Consider the following 23,055-nt stretch of genomic DNA (forward strand, 5'->3'; position numbering starts at 1 on the left):
CAAAGTGACTTCTAAGTAAGTTGGCATTTTCTACCAACCAAACTCAAATTTCACCAGCATTTGGCTGGTTAGCAGGTGCTAATTTAGAGACTAGGGATGGGATATCGGTATCGGGTTCAGATAAACATATTTCAAAGATCGGATTGGAACTTTCCCAAACTATCAGCATTTTCCTGATTCAGACATTGAGTCAGGTGCAATGTTAATTTGAAATCATAACACTTGCATATTAGTTTTCAGGATGGGATTGTTACTTTTGTACTTGTTACTTTTTGCTTATTAATTGGTTTCCTGTTCTTCTGACAAATAGTCTGCTTCCAAATAGTCTGCTTGGGCCTAAACCCATGTATATATGTGATTTTGGTATTGGATAGGAGTAGTATCGGTATCGTCAGATTTAGATATCGGGATTGGATCTGAAGTGAAAAAATGTGTATCTGTGCATCCCTATTAGAGACCTTGGCCTAGACCATTAACGGGAAACGTTCATGATAAGAAGGGCCTCATATTTTTTTTATATCCACCATCTGAGGGCCACATGACCACAGATTTGACTGTGGCTTGGGAGAGGTCGAGGGACAGTTGGTTTGCTCACTGACTGTGGATGATATTTGGAAGGAATATGAATGTTCTCCATCGACCAACAGTATAATTAAAACAGATTGATTCAGTAGTGTTAAAAAAACTGGACTTTGTTATTATATTTTGCCCATCTCTGAACTAGACCATTATACTTAGAAATAACCATTAAACTTTAGAAATAACTTTCACAACACAAAATCGTTATCTTTTCAGGGGACTTGGTCAAGGTGGTGGTGGAGGTGTTTGTTGTCATGGTGTGCACCGTAGCAATAAAGTGCTATGGGGAACCATGAGTGCGTTTTAATATGTGACCTTGCCTCCTCCACTTGCTTCTCGTCATGATGACATCACCGACAACAGCATTATATTTCAATATCTTGCAAAAGCCCAATTGTAAAGGCAAGGCAAGGCAAGGCAAGTTTATTTATATAGCGCATTTCATACACAGGTGCAACTCAATGTGCTTCACAAAGTTAACAAATGTAAATGAAAGGAAACAGGGAAGAAAGAAGGAAATGAATTAGAGTCAAAAAGCATTTAAAAACATTAAGATAAAACATAAGGTAAAAATAATAATAAAATAAAATAAAATGAAACAAATTAAATAAAAAATAAAAATAATAAGAATAAGTAATTTAAGCTAGGGGAAAGCATCTGAGAACAGCTTTGTCTTGAGTCTAGATTTAAAGCTATCAATAGTGGGTGCATTTTTTATGTCATCTGGAAGCTGGTTCCAAAGCTTTGAAGCATAGAAGCTAAAGGCTGCCTCTCCACACTTTGTTTTGACTTTTGGAATCACCAGCAAATTCTTCTCCGTTGACCTTAGTGACCTAGTTGGTGCATACAGCTGAAACATATCCAGTAGATATGTGGGTCCCATTCCATTTAGTGATTTAAACACAAGTAGCATAGCCTTAAAATCAATTCTGTAGCTTACTGGGAGCCAATGCAGCGATCTTAAAATTGGAGTAATGTGGTCGAACTTCCTCTGTCTTTGTAAGACCCTTGCAGCTGCGTTTTGTACAAGTTGAAGCTGTTTAATGGTTTTATTGAGGAGGCCAGTAAAAAGAACTGTTACAGTAATCAACTTTACTAGAAATAAAGGCATGTATTAGCTTCTCCAGATCATGTTTAGACATCAGGCCCCTAAATTTAGAGACGTTTTTTATGTGATAAAATGCAGACTTAGTAATAGCTTTCATGTGACTGTTGAAGTTTAGGTCACTGTCAATGAGGACCCCAAGATTTTTAACTGTTTCCCTTGCTTTCCCTTCGTCCCTTCGTTTCAAGGATAGTAGCAATCTTTTGTCTCTCCTCTCTTTTCCCAAATATAATTACTTCAGTTTTATCTGTGTTCAGCTGGAGGAAATTGTGAGACATCCATTTGTTAATTTGGTCCATGCAATGATAGAGTGATTCAAGGGGGGTATAGTCATTTGGGGACATAGATAAGTAGAGCTGGGTATCATCCGCATAGCTATGGTAATTTATGGAGTTATTGTCGATAATGTGTCCCAGTGGCAACATATACAGATTGAACAGTAGTGGTCCCAGAATGGAGCCCTGGGGGACCCCACAATCCAGAGACATTGGTGATGAAGTATGTCTTCCAATGGCGACAAAAAACTTCTTTGTTGTAAGTACGATTTTAAACCAGTCGATCACTATGCCCGTAAAGCCAACCCAGTGTTTCCAGTCTATGTAGTAGTATAGAATGATTAACTGTATCGAAAGCAGCACTCAAATCAAGAAGTACCAAGGACGGATGATTTGCCAGCATCAGAATTCAATCTTATGTCATTCATAACTTTAATAAGAGCTGTTTCAGTGCTGTGGTAGGCACGGAAACCTGATTGAAACTTATCAAAATAGCTATTAGAAATTAGAAAGGCAGTTACTTGGTAAAAAACAATTTTCTCTATTATTTTAGATTGATTGATATAGATTGGATATGGGCCTATAGTTGTTTAGTACCAGTGCATCCAGGTTGTTCTTTTTCAGTAAGGGTTTCACAACTGCTTCTTTTAGACAGCCTGGAAAATATGCCTGTTTGTAGTGAGGTGTTGATGATCTGAAGTACATCTGATGATATTAGATTTAAGATGGATTTGAAGAAGGCTGTTGGTAAAATATCTAAGTCAGATGTAGAGGAGCTAAGGACTTTGTACCGTTCTATTAAGAATGTCCACATCAACTAAATGAAAATTTCTCATGAGGTTAGGATTTAAACTTCACCATAGCAAGCTGGTCTGAATCTTGGGTCGGTTGCACATGTGTGAGTATGTTTGCACGTATTTTTTCAATCTTTCCTTTGAAAAAGGATGCGAACTCATTGCATTTGCTGACTGAGAGGAACTCAGAGGGCATTAGATTTGGGGGCCTTGCTAGCTTTTCCACAGTGCCAAACAGGACACGTGCATTATTAATATTTCTGTTAATTATGTCAGAGAAAAAAAGATTGTCTAGCTTTAGAAATTTCTTGGTTGTATTTCGAGAGTGTGTGTTTATAGATTTGGTAGTGGACTTCAAGTTTGGATTTACGCCACTGTCTTTCAGCCCTCCTGCATTCTTGCTTTAGCAATATAACTGTGGGATTCTTTCTCCAAGGTGCTTTTTCACGTCCCACTGTTTTGATTTTTTTCGGGGGCAATAACATCCATAATACGGGTCATCCTTGAATTAAAATTAACCATGAGATCATCTGCACTCTCTGAGGTTTGACTTTGGATCTCTGAAAGTGCTTGCTGAAAGAGTGAGGCTGTCTCACAGTTGATTATACGTTTTTTGACTGTAAACAGATTCCCTTTGAAACATGAGGGTACATAAAAAACATCAGAAAAAATGCAGTAATGGTCAGAAAAGCCATAGTCTTTGACACTAGCACAAGCATTAAGGCCTTTTGTTATTATTAGGTCTAAAGTGTGACCTTGGTTGTGTGTTGGTCCTGTTACATGCTGTGTGAGGCTAAAAATGTCAATAAGACTTAAAAATTCCTTAGCATAGACATTCTCTAAGTCGTCCACGTAAAAATTAAAATCGCCTGCTATAAACAAGCTATCATAGTTCACACAAACATTCGACAACAGCTCACCAAATTCCTCTAAGAAGAGTGGTGTAAAGTCTTTTTCTCATTTGCAATTGGGATGGTGAATGAAAAACAGTCCCTCAAAAGTTGTTGTGGCGACTCTGGCGAGGCTGACTTCTGGGAAACTTTATCGTTTTCTCCACGGAGGAGGGGCCAGGAGGCGGGACGAGGAGACAAGCACAAGTGGAGGAGGCAAGGTCACATATTGGGATGCACCCCATGTATGCCATGCTGTCCCTCCCTCTCGGTGTACTTGTGTGGATTTTAGCAGCCACAGAGACGCTCTCGAAGTGCAAGGTTATAGACCAGGGGCCTATACTAAGAAGCTGATTCAGTAGCAAACCAGGCTTAGTTAACCTACAGGAAGTGGTAAACCTGCCAACAGACGTACCTGCAAACATCATTTAGTTAAGAAAATGAAGACTCCATGCTCTTCTATTGGGTTATTTACCTCTACCATAGGGTTAACTTACCCTGGTTTACTACTGAACCAGCTTCTTAGTACGTATATTCCCCTGGTGTGTCTTTCGAGCTTTGTACTCACACAAGCAAGGCAAGTAATTGGAAACCCCATCCACGCCCAACCCCCCTTCTGTTAAATAAGTCTCGGTAGCTTCTTTTTGGCTTGTTTTCAGGGTGGCAGTTGCTTATTTTTGTCACAAGATCTGGCAATACCACTCACAGTGGACACAAATTACAGTAGTAGATACACTGCCCTGCTATTCACTGTAGATTAATTGCAGGTGTGTGCGTGTGTGTGTGCGTGTGCGTGTGTGTGTGTGTGTGTGTGTGTGTGTGTGTGTGTGCGTGTGTATTCTGCTTTTTGAGATTACAGACGCCAGTTTATAGGAGGATATCCTGCTATTCAGTACAACAGTAGGCCATGCCCTGCCGTCTACATTCTAATAGTATTGTAACTTATTCCAAATTATTCAAACTTAATTTTAGCAATTCAAAAAGGTGCACTTCGTAATATTTGTAGTTGTTACTTTCCAGAATTCATGCCATTCACAAATGTTAAGCTTACCCTTTTCACGATTTGCCACCGCCATCAAATTGTAAGTATTTATTATGATGGGGAAAATGTAACTTTTTCATAGATGAAAAGGGGGATCTACCTCGATTTAGAATTTCCAGAAATACATTTTTTGCTGCAAAATTTACTGTCTGTTGGTCATACTAGTAAAAAAAAAAAAAGTTGCAATACTGCAATACCTACTCTAACCACAGCCCTACACAATGCACCTTTAAAACCAGGAGTAAATTAGTCCTGTCCTTTGATTTGGGATTATGCTACAGTAGGATTATGCTACAGTAGGATTGTGTGCCATGCTATTTTCACGCTGGGCACAAATGACAGTAGTACACATGTTCACGGTAGATGAATTACAAGTGTGCGCGCGTGCGCGCGTGTGTGTGTGTGTGTTTTCGGCTTTTTAGGATTACAGACGCCACAGATTACAGCAGGATATCCTGCCATTCAATATGACGACAGTAGCCCATGCTCAGCTGTCTACATTCTAATGAAATGATCATATTTTTTTCCCAGTAGTACTTTTTAATGCTCACATGTTAACCATTAATACAGTAGCTTAAGTTAACTGTTTGTATATGCGATTGATAGGACATGTGGGCAGCGAAAATTAATCATTTGGTTGGGCATGGATTCACCAACAAGACCTTTATTAGTGATATAATCATAAAGACCTAGTAGGCCCATTATTTTGCCTAACACACGAAATGTCATTTATACAGACAATTAGGCATGAGAATCTTAGTGAACCTTCAAATAAAGTGCTACCTTTATTCCTTAAAAATCATTAAATGTGCTGGAAAAGGTTGATATTTCTCAGTTCCTTTTTGCATCTCCTTCTTTTACATCACAAAGCAGGCTTTCCTGCAGCACTTAAAATAAAGCGTTAATTTTAAGCTTACGCCTTACAAATCATTAAGTGTGTTTGATATTTCTCAAAGTTCCTTTCTGCATCTCCTCCATTTACATCACAAAGCAGGCTTTCCCCGCAGCACTTTGCCGTTAAGGCAGGCCACCTGACAACAAGCGCTTGCCACCTTGGCAACGTCCCTTCAAAAGATGTGCTGTGTGAATCTTAAGTGAACCTTTTTTTGGGGTGAAAAAACTTTAGGGGCTTTTATGTCATATTTCATATGAAAGCACACAGTAAAGCCATTCCAATGATGACAGTCACATGTGAAAGTGAAAGCACAACTGGGAAACTCCCTACTCCCATTGTCATCGTGTCACAGCACTCCTCAGCACACAAGTGCACACTGACTGCACACAACAAAATTGCATTTATGCATACTTAAGACATTGACACCACATTACATTAGAAATAACTGAGGGCCTTTATCCAAAGCAACTTAGAGCTGTTATTTTCCAGGGTATTGGTTACAGTCCCTGGGGATATGTGGAGTTAGGTGCCTTGCTCAAAAAGGCTCTTCAGACATGGATGCAACGGGTATTCGAATGTAATAATAATTTATAATAATAATTGTATTTGTATAGCACTGTATCATACAAGGGATGCAACTCAAAGTGCTTAACAAATGAGAAAAAAGAACATAATTGTTAGAGGTGGATATAAAAGGAGAGGAAGAGAGGAGAGGCAGAGATAGCAGGAAGGCAGAGGAAGAAGAGATAGAAAGAGATCGTAGAGTCATAGGGTCAACGTAGGTTAGGACCGGGATTCTTGGATGCGTAAGGTCCATAGTGGCTGGGTCTAGCATAAGTCATAGATAGTCACACAGAGATTGGGCGCTCAGATGCGGCCCCTGGTGGCATCAGGGGTGAGGAAAAACTCCCTTTCGCTATCATAGTTTCGAATCATAGTTTGTAGAGGGGGAAAAAAGCTCAATGAGGTCTGAGAAAAAAAAACCTATAGCCAGGAAGAAACCTCAGGCAGAGACCAGCGGCCACCTAGGGGAGCCCCCTGCCAGGACTGGTTGTGAGCAAAAATGTAGGGAGAGGTGTGGAGGGATTCGAACCAACAACCACCAAGATTGAAAGACCAACTCTCTAACCACTAGGTTACGATTGCCCGCATGTCTCTTTTGCGTCTCACTGTACGCTGCAATCATCTGCTGGGTGAAATGCTTACAATACACTGCTTTATGTACCCCTACAACTTTTGGGGAAAAGTTTGTACTACATAGCACATCACTTTGGAGAACAGCTTGTACTTTGTGTCTTGACTTGCTGCCAAGCTGGCTGGACCTTTTTTTTTCTTCGTGTGACAGTTTTGAGGAAAGGATGCAGCGTGTGTATGTCAGGATTGACGTGAAAAGCGGTGTACACCGCATGATAGTTACCTCCGCCAAGGCGGTTGTTTTCGGTCGCATTGGTTTGTCTGTTTGTCAGTCAGCAGGATAACTCAAAAAGTTAAAGGTGCTACATGTGCTACACGGATCCATTGACTTTCACTAGCTTAGCGACATACTCCCTCTTTTAACTTAACTTGTCTTAAAGCAAGACAACGCTTAACATGAAGAATAAGAGACTTTACCACCTCTATAAACCCCAGCCAACGATTTTAACTGTATTAAGCCCCAAAATAGTGGCATACCCCTTTAAGGCATGGATTTTGATGAAAGGCAGAAAGACAGAAATACAAAAAATAGGGTGTAATGTTTCATCAAACAGCTTCCTTGGTGGAGGTCTTCAGTCTCTGAGTGCATTTCTAGTTTTGTAGTGTTGCGTAGCTATGGCATGCATCTGGGATTTAACCCATTATATAAAGTCTTTTTTTACCGAGTAATTCTGTACCAACACCTTCATACACACAAATATACAGGTACATTTTACACCATACAACATGTTTAAAACCAGAACTCACCCATTCACTGGGGGATGGCGATCCCACACTGAGGGACAGTAATAGATAGACTCCAGCCCCAGACTAAATGTGGTCCTATTTTAAGCACACGGAACCACGTCTGTGTATAACATTCACTAGCCTAGTCCAAAAAAAAGGCTGTTTTTAGAAACAGATGTTAAAAAAAGTGTGAAATACACAGATGAAAATACAAGTCTGTGCTGATGTAATTGCTGTGTCATAACAGGGATTTCTTTGCAGTGTTATTAACACGTGTGTGATCGCTGTAGTTAGTATATACCAGAGACATGGACGTCACAGGCAGATTCAGCATGTTCTCAGGAGTTGTGCCAAAGATATATTGAGGTTCCCTAAATTATCAAGTCAAAACTGATCCAAGCTCTTTTAGCAGGTTGGCGGGGGGAGCAATTAACCAGTGCTCTCCCCCATCCTCCTCTGTGACTGAGGTACCCTGAGCATGGTACCGTCTAGTTTGACGCCCTCTCGGTACTTACGTGGTACGTCACATGGTAATCAAACATTTTAAACAAGCGATTTAAGGTTATGGTTAGGTTTAGGGTTAAAGTCGTATAACGTAAAAGGTAAGTACCGAAAGGGCGTCGAATTAGTGAGTCCCCCTGAGCAGGGTACCGTCCTGCCACACAGCTCCCTGGGGGCTGCCCCCTTCCAGGGGCGAGGCAGAAATGCAACTTCGTTGTGTGCAGTGAGCACTAACTTATGTGCTGTGGAGTGCTGCGTCTCAATGGCAATGGGAGTTGGAGTTTCCCGCTTGGGCTTTCACATGTCACTTTCACTACAAATTACTTTATTCTCAAACCTGTTACTGCTATGCGCCAGTGTTCCTCCAGGATTTCCTCAAGGCTTATGTATAGTATTCAGTCATTTTATATTAATTTTACTGTGCATATGCATGTGTGCACTTTATTGTGAAACTTTAAACCTCAATGTTTTTGTAAAACGACAATAAATGCTTTCCATGCTCTTGTTTTTTCAGATGAACGCAGTGGCGCGTGTTCCAAGGCATAGATCGGACACTTGTATTGTGTGAGTGCCATCAACTGCTGTTTCCCAAGTGTTGCAAGTTTGTGTGTATGTAGTGTACAGTGCTATACACTAGGGCAGGGTTTCCCAAACTGGGGTGCGTGCACCCCTGGGGGTGCGCGGCCTGCCACAAGGGGGTGCGCGAGCTGAATAGAGTACTGGATGAGATGTGTGTTTTTACTGAATTAATGAACATTACATGTTGTTTGGTGAATTGTAAGCTGGAAGGATCCATCTTTAAGTGTCATTTATAACTCCTAGACTTGTCATGCAACAAGTTCCATTGTAATGATGGCAGAAAAAAACGTCAGGTCTATTGGAAATGAGTTTTGCCCAAAATGTGCGGTTGTGCAACATTCTCTTAGGGGGTGCACGAACCACACTGAAATGTAAAAGGGGGTGCGCAGGGAAAAAAGTTTGGGAACCACTGCACTAGGGTATGTATGCCAAGTTGTATGCACATTTTTGCATTAATTAATCAGTGTAAGTAATTGTGTATTTGCAGTAAGCTTTAATACATTGATGCGTGTGTTCATGAGCTGGTATGTATACAAGTTCTCTCTGTCTCAGCAGTTGAATAACCTTGTTTACATCGGAGAAAGCACAAGCAGACCATGTTCTTAAACCTACAAGTTGGAGTAGTGTTTAATGTTATAAAATTGTGTCTAATTGATTGAACAGGTTATGAACAGGTCAGTTTGCAGGAATATTTTTATGCATACTTGATAGAAAATCACTAGTAAGCTTGTGTGTTCTGTGTCAAAGCACTGGTGTGTATTTTAGTGCATTCATGTGGTCTCGTAATTATCGTAAATACCAAACCGCTTCTGGTATTTACCACTGGACAACTCGTAGAAAATTTTAAGAAACGAGTTTACGAGATGATGACGCACACAACCGCTGGCTCTACTCTCCCCTTGGCAACCGCTAAGTTGAAATACTCAAAAACCGGCATTCAGTATGTTTAGACAGTCATGGTAAATGACAGTGTCAGAAAATATACAGAATTTTTACCTTTGACTTCCTAATTCATTTACTTGCTGTAGCTGATGAACAACAACAGTCTATAATCGTTTTAGTAAAAAGTCTCACTCTGGTTCGCCATCTTTAATTTGTAAACAACATCAAAACAGCACATGAACGCTACGCACTTGTAAATACCACTTTGCAACTAGATAATATCTATTTCAGGAGACCACATGAATGCACCATTTCTCCTATGTTAAATTGGATATTTTAAATGATGCGGAGTGGTAATTCAGTGTTGTTGAGTGTAGTGCACAGAGGTGGCCAAAGAAGTAAGAAGTAAGTACATTCTACTTACAACACTAAGTTAGCGAATGATATTACATGGAGGTTACACCTGTTATTCCATTGTACTTAATGAGATGGCTAGACGCTGCTACTGAAAAAAAAAATCTAACGAAAAGAAAACCCACATATTTGATCCAACTAGCAAAGAATCCTATACACCCCTATATAGTGACTGCAGACCATTTACTCAGTGAAGTTACTTGTGTTGCAAGGAAACAATAGAGTGCAGTTGCAGTGTAGCGTGCAGCATGTGCTCAGTGTAACAAACTAGTGTTTGATGAGTGCAAACAGGCGGGTTGGCAGCAGTTCATTGCTAGTGCGTTTACTTGGTGTTCATGCACTGGTGTGTGTGTGTGTGTGTGTGTGTGTGTGTGTGTGTGTGTGTGTGTGTGCTGTGTTTAAGTTCTGCTGTGTGTGTGCTCTGATCTTCTGATGTAAATAAGATACGTGGCTCATGAGACACAACCAAGCTGTGTTCTCAGTTAGGTGCATGTCTGATCACTGTTGCAAACTGCTGTGTGTGTGTGTGTGTGTGTGTGTGTGTGTGTGTAGTTGTGTTCTCAGTTGGTGTGTCTGCGTTGCAAACTGCCGTGTGTGTGTGTGTGTGTGTGTGTGTGTGTGTGTGTGTGTGTGTGTGTGTGTGTCTGTAGTTGTGTTCTCAGTTGATGCCTTTCTGATTAGTGTTACAAACTGGTGTGTTCAAAGGAATTCATTGGACTTGTGGGTTCTTGGTGCTAATGCAGTGGTCAGCGTTACAAAGCAGATACAATCTAGCCGTGGGAAGCGGCGCTCAATATTACTAGCTCGTGGCTGAGCCATGTCATAAACTGGTAGGGGTGTAAATCACAGCCTTCATGACGATACGATACGGTATCGATTTCTTAAATCAGGGATTCGATTTTTTTTCGATACTTAAGAACTCCCCACGATACGATACGATGCGGTTCGATTTTTTCCAATTACTTTCCCACTACTATAGTGTTATGGAGCTAGGGCATTGCACAGGGGCCAGTGATTCGATTCTTTTCGACTTTTAAGAATGCCCCACGATACGATGCGATGCGATTCGATTAAATCGCCGGACGATACTTCCGATACATCGATACATTTCAATTTTATTTACATCCCTATAAACTGGTGGTGTTTTATGCAGAAATTAATTGGAGCGCAGTCCTGAAGATGGGCTTTACATCAAAGGGTTGCAGGTGTCAATCCCACCCTTCCATTCCCTGTCTCACTGCATGGCTGAGGTGTCATTGGGCAAAGTACCCAACACCACACTGCTCTCATAGCTCTCCTCTAAATAAAATACAAAAAGATTGAAAAATGTTCTGGGGCATCATGTACAAAGTCTTACAGAATCTTTCCTACAGAATCTCAGCGCAAGTGAAAATCTGAAAAGTTACACTTAAAATTTCACATGCATCAGTCCATGCGTTAACAGGTTTCATGCTGATTCATGTGGCATGTCCGATTTCACATGAAATTTTGTACACATGTACTTTTTCATATTAAGTCAGTATTAGTACATCTGAAATGTGTGAGAAAAGTTACTCACAAAGCTTTTTTGGTGTGTAAACAAGTTTTGTACATGAGGCCCCTGGTTACTCTCCGGACTCTGGTTACACTCAGAACTCTGGGTCTTTCTCAAAACCAAGGCCAGTGTCCTTCCAAGTGTATCAGCCTAATTAGTCAAGCCCAGTGATTGGATGCTTTTTGGGGAGCTCTACAGAATATCCAATCACTGGGTGTGACTAATAAAGAGTATCCAATCACTGGGCCTGACTAATTAGGCTGATACACTTGGAAGGACACTGGCCTAGGTTTTGAGAAAGACCCTCAGTCCTGTCTCGCGACGCACCAGATAGTGAAGAACAGTAGCATGGCATGGGGCATATCTCACTTTTCAAAGTGTCTTCCCAGTCTGTGTCTGCCTGGCCTCAGGTGCTTTAAACTAGTGATCCATCACAGTGTTGCAGTAATTTATTGATATATGTGTGTGTGTGACTGAACTTCATGTACTACTAGTATGTGTTGTCAGATGTACAATAGGGTATTCGACGGATGAGAAGCAGTATAATGTTATTAAGTAGAGTAGAGTGTGTTATTGTCACTACACAGATGCAGTGAGATGATGTTTGGAAGCAACGTGTAGTGTGTTCGGTTTTAAAACACATGTTACAAACAGGCATACTCACAGGACTCCATTAGTGTACAATAGGGTATTCAACTGATGACAGCGACGAGCAGTTTAATGTGGTAAATGTACTCTTAGTGTTAAAACATTCACTGACGCAGATGGTCAGTATAGTGCATTTGTAAGTTTGTTTTGTAGGTGTGTGTAGTGTGATGCTTGTTTGCCACTGATGTGTGTAGTTTGTTTGTGTCATGTCCTTGGCTGTGCTGTCACACAAATGGCCTTTGTAAATGGCAAATGCAAGTTTTCTAAGAATACATGAACTTGTGTACTTGTGTTAAAGTACTAGTATGTGTTCTCAGTATTGGACGTACGAGCCTCCATTCCTGTGCACAAATTCAACTGATTACAACAAGCAGTTTAATGTGGTAAATGTGCTCTGGATATTACAGCATTCACACTGATGCAGATGATCAGAGGGGTGAGTTTGGTTCAGGAGTAAACCTGTAAAGTTCATAGGTAAAATCATCTAATAGAAGAGCCTCGAGTCCTCATTTTCTCCAGGCTTTTCTATTAGATGACTTGAGCTCTTGACTTAACCTGGTTTACTCCAGAACCAGCTTCTTAGTATGGGCCCCAGTATTGTGCATTTGTAAATTTGATTTTGTAGATGTGTGTAGTCAGTCAGTGTGTAGTTTGTGTCCACTGATGTGTGTAGTTCGTGTCATCATATCCTCGGCTGTGCTGTCGCACAAATGGCCTTTGTAAATGCAAGTTTTCTAAGAATACATGAACTTGTGTACATGTGTCAAAGCACTGGTATGTGTTCTCAGTACTGGACTTACAGGCCTCCCATTAGTGTGCACAATAGGGTATTCAACTCATAACGAAGAGCAGCTTATTGTGATAAATGTGCTCCTAGTGTTAGAGCATTCACTGACGAAGATGGTCAGTATAGTGCATTTGTAAGTTTGTTTTTGTAGGTGTATGTAGTGGGCGATGGGCAACTTTCATGATAGGGAGGGACTCATTTTACCATCACCACTATCGGAGGTCCACATGAACACAGATCTGGAAGCAACTCACAGAATGCGAAGGGCAGTTAGATGGTCACGGACTGCCCTTGTGGTTTGGAAGGAATAGGAGTGTTCTCCATTGATCAGCCAACAGTATAATTTCAACGAATTGATTCACTAGTGGTTTAAAAAATATATATATGTTTTATGTACAGGCTGGCCTGAGCGAGGAGGGCGATGTTTGTCTGCCACTGATGTGTGTAGCAGTTTGTGTCATCATGTCCTCGGTTGTGCTGTGTGAAACAAATGGCCTCGTCACCCTATAATGCACGCTGTACCACCAGTGGCACGCTGTTTAAGTCATTGATAGGTTAATTACCATAGTACTACACTACTATGACATAACAGAGGGCCTTTAGTAATGCACTTTGACTGTCAGTGCCATTCTGGTAACAGCAAATTTATAACGCCACTTTAACGGGTTAAAAGTAAATTTAACGTTTTCTAAGACTACATCAACTTGTGTACTTGTGTTTAAGCATTGGTATGTGTTCTCAGTGCTCCGGTTGATGTGATGTTAACAAGGTTATTAGTGATGAACCGCAAGTAAGCGGTCCAACCCAGTCTCTCGGTCCTGTGTCGCGTGCTGTCCCCTTTTATTTATCTCCCTCTCAGTCTCTTGATCCCTCGTCTTCTCTCTTTCTTCCTCTCGCTCTTCCTCTCGCTCCTAATTCATTATTAACCACCCCAACAGGGGTGCATAGCCAGATATCCTGCACACCCAAAACACAAACACTCTTCCTAAACTAAAAGGCCTCTCGCAGTACAGGCTCATCCCGTCCACGCCAACCTAAAGATCTCTTTTTGCCTACTATGGACGTGCGCACACACACACACACACACGGAGCATGGCACATGTGCAATATTCTATTATATTGTTATTTGTATGTCCTGTCTTAGACGAGTCTTGCTCATTGATGCTAAATGAATTTCCGTGCACTGCACACTGACAATAAAGTGCCATCGTATCATATCATATCGTATCTTATCGCGCGCAAACACACACACACACACACACTTGCTCCGTTTCTCCAACCTACAGTCCTATGGGCTCACAGTACTACGATTCTGGATCGGTTGTCATGGCAGTATTCTTAAGCTTATTCCGCCTGGCAATACAATAGAAACAGCCCCAACTCTGGTTATGTTCAATTAACTGTGTAAACAAACCACCACACACTTACTCACACACAAATGTATTAAATGACAGGCCAAAAAAAACACTTCACACTTCCTTGCTCATGCACATTTACACTGCATCCATGCATCTTGTCAGATTAGCATCAAATGATGCTTGTAATGTGTACCTGACAAAAAAGCAAAAGTGTATAAAGTAGTATTGTTATGGGTGTAATTACAACACTAGACATATGATGTTATATCATTGCAATCATGTAATATCATACTACTAGTATTGCAATTACATAGGTTAGAGTAGGCTACTTTAACTTCTACTTCATAGGCTACAGCTACAATGTGTGCTTTACTTATACTGTAATGTACAAACATGTGTAGGAAAGGAGGTCTTTGTGCGTTTCCATTTGTGTATTTATGAAAGATGACAGACACTTTAATTTCTTTCAGGATTAATAAAAAGTACTCTACCATCTCTGACAAAATGTTAGAGTTTGTGTGAAACATGTGCTGGGGACAGTACCCGTGTCCACGCAAGGCATGTAGAACTAGAACTAGGCCTACTGTCGAGAACAGAAAAGCGGCGTGTGCCTTCCCAGTCGGGCATGCGGAGAGAAGAGAGGTATGTTTGAGTGAGGACTGAGAGGAGGAAGAAAATGACCGCCAAAAAACCTCCATCGTGGTGAAGAAGAACGGCCCCGTGTGCGTGGCGTGGAACAGAGGGTAGGAAAAGTGCACTCGTCTCGCTCCTCGTTCGCCTGTGTGTGCTCGTGTTCTGGGGGCGTGGTGCGAAAACATCACTTAATGGCGGGCGGGCGATTGTTTATAGCCAACACTGGAACACCGCGTGCGTGCCTTGCCTCGCTGCCATCCCGAACACATCGACGCACACGCACGCCAAAACTAGCCCAATATATCACCGTAAATAACGAAAAAATACACAGGCCAGGCTGGTTGGCGCGCTTTTGAAAAGACCCCTTCACCTGGAATTCCACTGTAGAACAACCCTGCTCGTGAAATGGAAACTATGTATCCATTTAGACTACACCAAAGTGTAACATATGTTTTCGGAAATGGATGAGCGGATACAATGACGCGCTTGATTGAAAATTATACCCTAAATACATTTCGAATACATTGCTCCCAGGGAAGTAAAGTACACAAGATCTGACAGAAGCGCTTTCGCTTCTGCCAGCAGGTCCTACAGCATGACCACATCCGCAGCCATTAAACACACGAGCACAAGAAAGCGATTTAAAACTCGGTGGAGTAACAAACGCGCTTAGAGTAGGGCCCGTGTGGGACCCGGAGTGGGGCTCATCGACAATCATTTAAGCAATAGTGATCCATTATAAACATCCATTATATGCTGCGTATTTCATACAACAATCCACCGAAATGTGTCACAGGTAAAGCCACATTGCAATAACACGCACTCACTTCTTGGGCCCGCAGACGACTAGTCCGCTACTAATAGCAAACTGGTGGCTAACTCGCTAATGTTAGCTAAACGGTAGCTGGCCTGTGCTACATTAGCACGCTACCACATTTTGAAACCATGGCAAGTGAGCAGACTGAACGCATAGCCACAAACTATTGCGAACATCCGTCACACCAAGATGGCAAACTTCATATAAGTTTGTAGGCAAGTCGCAACTGAAGATAACTAGCTACAAGTAAATAACTTGTGCTGAAAGGCTAAGCTAACTAGCAAGTAGCTAAATCCTCTGACATTCGTGTTACCTTTCTGTATCAACTTCACCTCCCCGTTTTCCTTCTTCAATCCGGGGCTGAACAGGCTGCTGACGCTGTTTTCCGCGGGTGGCTTATGTTTCTTCTTCTCCTTCTCTTTCTCCTTCTCCCGTTTCTCCGGTTTGAGCTTTTTGGGTTTGGGAGGAGATGCGAGGAATGCGCTCTGTTTGAACACTTTGTGCAAGGGCGGCTGAACGGGGGCCGTTGGGTGGCTGGTCTTGATGGGACTGAAGGTCCATGTTGTGGCGCTGCTGCCATAACTCTGCTTCTGGTGCTGCTTCTCTCCTATGCCGCCACCTCCCCCTCCTTCTCCGTTCAGTTTCTTGGGTTTAAGGCTCTTCTCATCGTTTCGCACTTTCTTCGGCGGTGGAGGATGGTGGTCTCGGGAAGACTGGGGTCGATTTTCCGGCGTTGCTTTCGGTTCTTTAGGTTTGGAGAGCGGGGTTTTACTCGCTGCACCAAAGTGAATTAAGCTCAGCGACTCCGCCATCTTGGGAGCTTTCTCTATTTACTCTCTCGAGCGCTACTGCTGTTTGTGCAAGAGGCAGGGAAGGGGTGTGGCTTGTTTTGGATTGACAGGCTACGTAACTCAGAGGGGGCGCGACTTGTGGCGATGTGAGGCGATTGGAGGGAGGAGAAATAGGACACTGGGACATGTCGCATAACATAACGCGGGAAACACTGCAGAGTCTCTCTCAATGAAATACGTCACTGGTCTCTGGAATAACCGGGCAGATCTCTGTGCGTAATTGTCTTGAAATATATCAGATTAAAGTCTATTAATAGACCCCTTGATCTGTCTCTGGTCAACACTAGCTTGTTCATCAGCGGGCGGAGGACTGCACGCGTCATTTGGTAGTAGCCTAGCCTACTACACCTGATGCAACATGCGTGCGCGTGTGGAGGAGCGCTCCTGGATCCATTTGGAAACGGACGGCGGCGCACGGCACGCAGCATCTGCTCGCAGTGCAGCTCGTGCGTGCCCCATCCATCGCAGTGCCCTCGCGATGTCCTTTCAGTTTCAATGGACTTCCACACTTGCAAAGAGAAGAAGAGAGAAGGTGTGTGTGTGTGTGTGTGTGTGTATGTGCGTGCGTGCGCGCGCGCGCACGATGTTGCTGACAGTACACACATCTGGAGCGTTCACTACTGAGGAACGTGTGTGTATTCAGAGCTCTAAACTTTTTTTTTCATCACATTCAAAATGGCTGGTAGATTTTAACCTTACTATAACTAAACACACACTCACTAATAGGACAGAGTGGCTAGTAAGTTGGTCTTTTCTACCAGCCAAAGTGCCGAACTGAAATTTCACCAGCGTTTGGCTGTTTGGCTGGTGTTCATTTCGAGACCTGTCTATATTTCATGCCCCCACCCTAACCACACTGTCTCGCAGACTAGGCCTACTCAATCAGGGCATGAATTGGACAAAAAAGACACCTTGGCATTTTTGGCTTAAATTGGCACCTCGCACTCATACGAGCTATTTTCACAATCTCTTTTACATTTTAATACTAAGGGGGGCGTTGGCAGGCTTATGATGAGGTCAAGGGGGTGTTAGGACTAGGAGGCTTATGATGAGGTCAAGGGGGTGTTAGGACTAGGAGGCTTATGATGAGGTCAAAGGGGCCACTTCAAATTTCATATTTAAGTGCTCCAATGGATGTACTATGAACACAAACCAGAGTCTCTCCCTGCACTTTAGGCCTATATTGAAGGTAGCCAACTTTACAACAGACCCCACTTTCACTATGTCCCCTGAAAATATAACTTATAACTTAATACAACTGTCCATATTATTGTTTTAATACTAAGGGGGCGTTGGCAGGCTTACGACGAGGTCAAGGGGACGTTGTAAGACTTATGATGAAGTTCAAGGGGCGTTTATTAAAAAAAAAAAACTCATCACCTTTCCCCACTCATCACTTGGTGTGCTCCAGGGCTGAGTCGGGACCAACAAAATAACCAGGGCATGTTTGGCTTTAATCGGCCCCTCGGATCACACAAAGGCTGATTGCTGTACTCAAGTGTACTGCAATGTGCAATAATATGTATTTGGTCTTTGTGTTTGTGTTTTGTATTTTTGTACTTATGTTTTGTATTCGTGTATTTATGTAAGACACTTTAATTCCCTTCAGGATTAAAAGTACTCTACTCTACTACAGAGTACAAGCCGTTTTCATAGGCCCACTGTATCCTGCTTGACTCAGCCCACTGTTTATTTTACATTACATTACACTTAGCTGACACTTTTATCCAAAGCGACTTAGTTATTTTAAGTATGCACATCTATGCACAGTTCTTGTTGTGTGTAGTGTCAATACAAGACATACTTTTGTATTGTATTGCATTCTATTCACTTGCTCATTTATCCAAGTCCATCTCATTCAAGTCTCCATAGATACAACACATCATGAAAATCTCTCCAGATCAGGGATTTCCAACTTATTGCAACTTGAGACCCACTTGAAATTCTCACAAATGTTGGGGGCCGACCTTTAACCCAATTAACAATACAACTAACTAATAAATTGTCAACAGCAACATACACACACAAACATTATTTAGATTTTTAGAAAATGATATCAAGGCCCACCACTGGGCCCTGGTTAAAAAAAACCTTAACTACCACAGTACTACACCACTGTGACAGTGCACAGGGCCATTAGTAATAACAAAGCGACTTATTCCATGTCTTGTTGGGTTAAGCCAGTGTTTCCCAAACTGGGGTGCGTGCACCCCTGGGGGTGCGTGGCCTGCCACAAGGGGGTGCGCGAGCTGAATAGAGCAATGGTGGATATGTGTGTGTTTTATATCTAGCATTAATGAATATTCATTTGTTTTTAATTTTGTGTTGAATTGTATGCTGGAAGGGTCCATCTGAAGTGCAGTTTAACTCCTGGACTATTGGAAAAGAGGATTCCCCAAAACGACTGTGCACAATGTGCAGTGAATGCGCAGTAAATCCATACTTGCGTGGCCATCAGCACACCATAAATTCGCTTGGGGGGTGCGCGAACCATATTGAAATGTACAAGGGGGTGCACAGGGTAAAAAGTTTGGGAACCACTGGGTTAAGCAAACCTCCATTTTTTGTGAGGAGTTGAATAAAAGTGTTATCATCAATGAAGGCCACAAGTGCAAGGAGAGGATGAGCCTCCGTCCAGCCTCGGAGTCTTCGTGTCTTGCTGCTCGTTGCACAGTGGTTGGATCAAGTTTGCGGTGGGTCCGTGTTAAGATTTTAGTGGTTTTAAGTAACAACACAGTTGTTACCTCATTCGGTACAATGGAGTGAATGGTGTAACAGCTATGGGATATCATCTACTAGTGTTGTACTTACCAGGGCTTGACATTATTTTTTTCGCTTGCCAGCCACTGTGGCTAGTAGTCACTAGCCATTCAGCTATTCTACTAGCCACGAATTTGATGACACTGTACATTTAACCTCAGAAGATGAGGTGCTTAAAGCAAGAAGATGAGTGCAGGGGTTTCTATGGAAATTTAAACAAACAAACTGAGTAACTGAGCTTTTTCTTGAAATTGAAAACAAACAATTAAGCTAAAATAAGCTGCCTGCCAAATTGGCTAGTGACACTGAAATTGTTACTTGCCACAGCCAGGTTTTACCAGCATTTGGCTAGTTCGTAGGTGCCAGTGTCAAGCCCTGGTACTTACACCATGAACTTACTTTTCCTTTTGACACCTCTGCCACTCGGTACTGGTTTGGACCACTGGGGTCAGCACAGAAAGTGATGATATACTTGACCATGACCAGTGGGAGGTGCTGTTCTCCATAATTTGAAAATCTACCCTCATCACACACGTGGTCATGTGCCCATACGCACACACACACACCACAAGTATGCATGCACATGTACACACACACACACACACGCATACACATAAATAAAAACAACCAAGACGTGTCATTATTGATTTTTTTTTCTTTTTTTTTGTTTGTTTCGACTGACAGGTTGATTGATTTTTGCATCATACAAACAGGTGTGTGTAAGAGAGCACAACAGACCCGATCCCAGAGTGTGTGGCACATTGCCACGTAACAAACACTCACAGACACACACGCACACACACACACACACACACACACACACACACACACACACACACACACACACACACATGCACGCGCACTCACACACGCGTGCGCGCACACACATGCACGCACACACACTCACACGCACGCACGCACACACACACACACAAAGCCTCTCTCATCTTGTCAAGGCACAGGCAGGCTCTGTAGAAGGCGAACAGTGAGGGGACACGAACCACAGATAAGAGAGGGAGAGAGAGAGAGAGATGGGGGGAGAAAGGGGTAAAGATAGAGAGAGCATGAGAGACCTATATATTAAGGGAGAAAGGGTTACAGAGAGAGAGAGAGAGAGAGATGGAAAGATACAGACGGAAAAGAGAGAATAAGAGTGATTGGGTTGGAAGAAGGAAAGACAGCAAGAGAGAGAGAGTGAGAGAGATAGAGAGATGAGATGAAATGGGAAAGAGAAAGAGAAAGAGGGAAAAGTGTGTATACAAAAATAACCTTTAGAATACAATATACAAAAAAAGAGCCTCCAAGTTGACATGGTCCCATCTCCACTGGCACACACACACAGGGGCGCCAGGAGAGCAGAGAAGAGAAAAGAAGAGAAGAGAAGACAGAGGCAGAGGAGAGGAGAAGAAGAGGGTGACAAGAAGAGAAGAGAGAAGGAGGAGGAGAGGAGGAGGACGAGAAGAGAAGAGAGAGGCGGAGGAGAGGAGAAGAAGAGGAGGATGAGGAGGAGGACGAAGGGAGACGAGGAGGCATTTTGAAGGAAGAGAAGAGAAGGGAGGAGTAGAGGAGGAGGATGAGAAGAGAAGAGAGGTGGGAGGAGGAGAGGACGAGGACGAGAAGAGAGAAGGGAGAGGAGGAGGATGAGAAGAGAAGGGGGAGGAGGAAGAGGATGAGAAGAGAAGGAGGAGAGGAGGAGGAGGATGAGAAGAGAAGTGGGAAGGAGGAGGAGGACGAGAAGGGAGAGGAGGAGTAGAGGAGGAGGATGAGAAGAGAATAGAGAAGGGGGAGGAGGAGTAGAGGAGGAGGATGAGAAGATAAGAGAGAAGGAGGAGGATGAGAAGAGAAGAGAGAAGGGGGAGGCGAGGAGGAGGATGAGAAGAGAAGAGAGAAGGGGGAGGCGGAGTAGAGGAGGAGGATGAGAAGAGAAGGGGGAGGCGGAGTAGAGGAGGAGGATGAGAAGAGAAGAGAGAAGTTGGAGGAGGAGTAGGGGGGGATCATGCTGGGACTTCTTACATCTTGTTGTGTCCATTAGAATAAATTCGCCATAGCCAAAAAAAAAAAAGAAAACACGTCTCATATAATAATATTCCTACTTGCTCTGTACAATTTATAAAACAATATGCATATATAGCCTTGAGACGCTACAGAGAGGAGAGGAGAGGAGGAGATAGGAGGAGAGAGGAGAAGAGGAGGCAGGAGAGAGAAGAAGAAAGGAGAGAGGAGGAAAATAGAGGAGATGAGAGGAGGAGCAGTAAAGGAGACAACCAATCAGGCAACAGTAAAAACAGTAGTTTTCCGCCCCTCCACACTCCACACACCGCAACTCCGCAACTCCTGTCCTTCATCCTCTCGGCTTGTGTGAAGGTCTGGGAGAGGAGAGAGCGAGGGAGGGAGGGGGTATTGTCCTTATTTGGAGAGAGAGAGAGGAAGTGTTGTCCTTGTTTGTAGGGGGGGGCGTGGGGTTGTATTGTCCTTATTGGGGGGGCGGTGTTATGGGGGGTGCATGTCCTCATCAGCAGAAAGGGAGCATGTCCTTGACGTTGGGTTGGAGCACAGCTGGGTTATGGACCCCTCTCGGCTGGGTTGGGTTGGGTTATGGACCCCTCTCGGCTGGGTTGGGTTGGGTTATGGACCCCTCTTGGTTGGAGCTCAGCCGGGTCTGGCCCACAGCTCAGCCGGGTCTGGCCCACAGCTCAGCCGGATGTGGCTCTGCAGGGAGTCAGGTCAGGTCAGGTCAGGTCAGCATCCGAGCACCTGGCAACAGTAATCACACCCATCGGGAAGGGGTCACGGGGGTCAACGGCGGGAGTCACAGACGATTCTGGCCCGGATATCGCCCGGAGGTCACAGAGTCAGCGAGGAAGAGGAGGAGGAGGAGGAAGAGGAGGAGGAGGAGGAGGAGGCGGTCACCGTGACGATTATCAGTGTTGACTATATAATAGCTCGTAGATTGTGTGTTTGCAGGATATTTGGTCTTTTTTGTGTGGTTCTTTCAGTGTGTGTGTGTGAGTATGAGTGTGTGTGTGTACAGTCAGTGCACACATGTTGTAGTATACACGTGCGCCAGTGTATACCATCTGTATTAGAGAGAATATGGGAGGGTGTGTGCGTGTGTGTGTGTGTGTGTGTATCATGACCAGGGGAAGGGGGGGTTCCGGGGGCCTTTGGGCTGCATGCCGCGGCTTCCAAACCCTGAAAGGGGGGGGTGGAGGGGGGGTTCATGGATTAGATTGTGTGTGTGTGTGGGGTTGGTCAGTAAGCTAGTCCTTTCACAGTAACACACACACTCCTCTTAGACACACAAACTCACAGTAACACACACACAAGCAGTGGTCTGGATCTTTACCTGCACGCACACACGCGCACCACACACACACACACACGTCCTGATGGTGTAACATTCTAAACTTCTATGTAACTCAGCACTTTGGACATATGAGTGTCCATGTACAGAACTAGTAATCTCTGATTGGATCCCCTGTACGGAGCGAAGCCATGATAGGCTGGCCCCTGTACAGAGCTAAGCCGTGATTGGGTCTGCTGTACAGAGCTAAGCTGTGATTCGCTAAGAGAATGCTGGTGCTGAGCAGTGGTTGGCTATCTGACTAGTGCTGGGCAGTTTTGTTTTCAGTTTATTTGGCTTGGAGATTGTTGTTGCTGGGGCTGCTTGCTGATTGGTTAACAGTGTACTGGTGCAGGTGCTGTGGTTGGTTTATTGATAAGATGCTATATTATAGGCTGTGATTGTGATTGGCTAAGGGGAAGTGATCTCCGTTCCTCCTCATCCTCAC

General features: G+C 43.3%; 2 protein-coding genes across 2 annotated transcripts in view; both read right to left on the reverse strand.

Moving 5' to 3' along the window:
- Positions 1-16,510, reverse strand: part of LOC134464072 (lysine-specific demethylase RSBN1L-like) — a 53,285-nt gene extending 36,775 nt beyond the window's left edge. The window contains exon 1 of the mRNA XM_063217513.1: positions 15,967-16,510. Within this exon, the coding sequence (XP_063073583.1) occupies positions 15,967-16,465 (499 nt within the window). The 5' untranslated portion in view covers positions 16,466-16,510. The remainder of the gene's footprint in view (positions 1-15,966) is intronic.
- A 5,712-nt stretch (positions 16,511-22,222) lies between these two features.
- ptpn12 (protein tyrosine phosphatase non-receptor type 12) overlaps positions 22,223-23,055 on the reverse strand; it is a 52,821-nt gene continuing 51,988 nt past the window's right edge. The window contains exon 21 of the mRNA XM_063217514.1: positions 22,223-22,456. Within this exon, the coding sequence (XP_063073584.1) occupies positions 22,395-22,456 (62 nt within the window). The 3' untranslated portion in view covers positions 22,223-22,394. The remainder of the gene's footprint in view (positions 22,457-23,055) is intronic.

The sequence above is a fragment of the Engraulis encrasicolus genome, chromosome 15 (assembly GCF_034702125.1).
Source record: "Engraulis encrasicolus isolate BLACKSEA-1 chromosome 15, IST_EnEncr_1.0, whole genome shotgun sequence".
Lineage (NCBI taxonomy): Eukaryota > Metazoa > Chordata > Actinopteri > Clupeiformes > Engraulidae > Engraulis > Engraulis encrasicolus.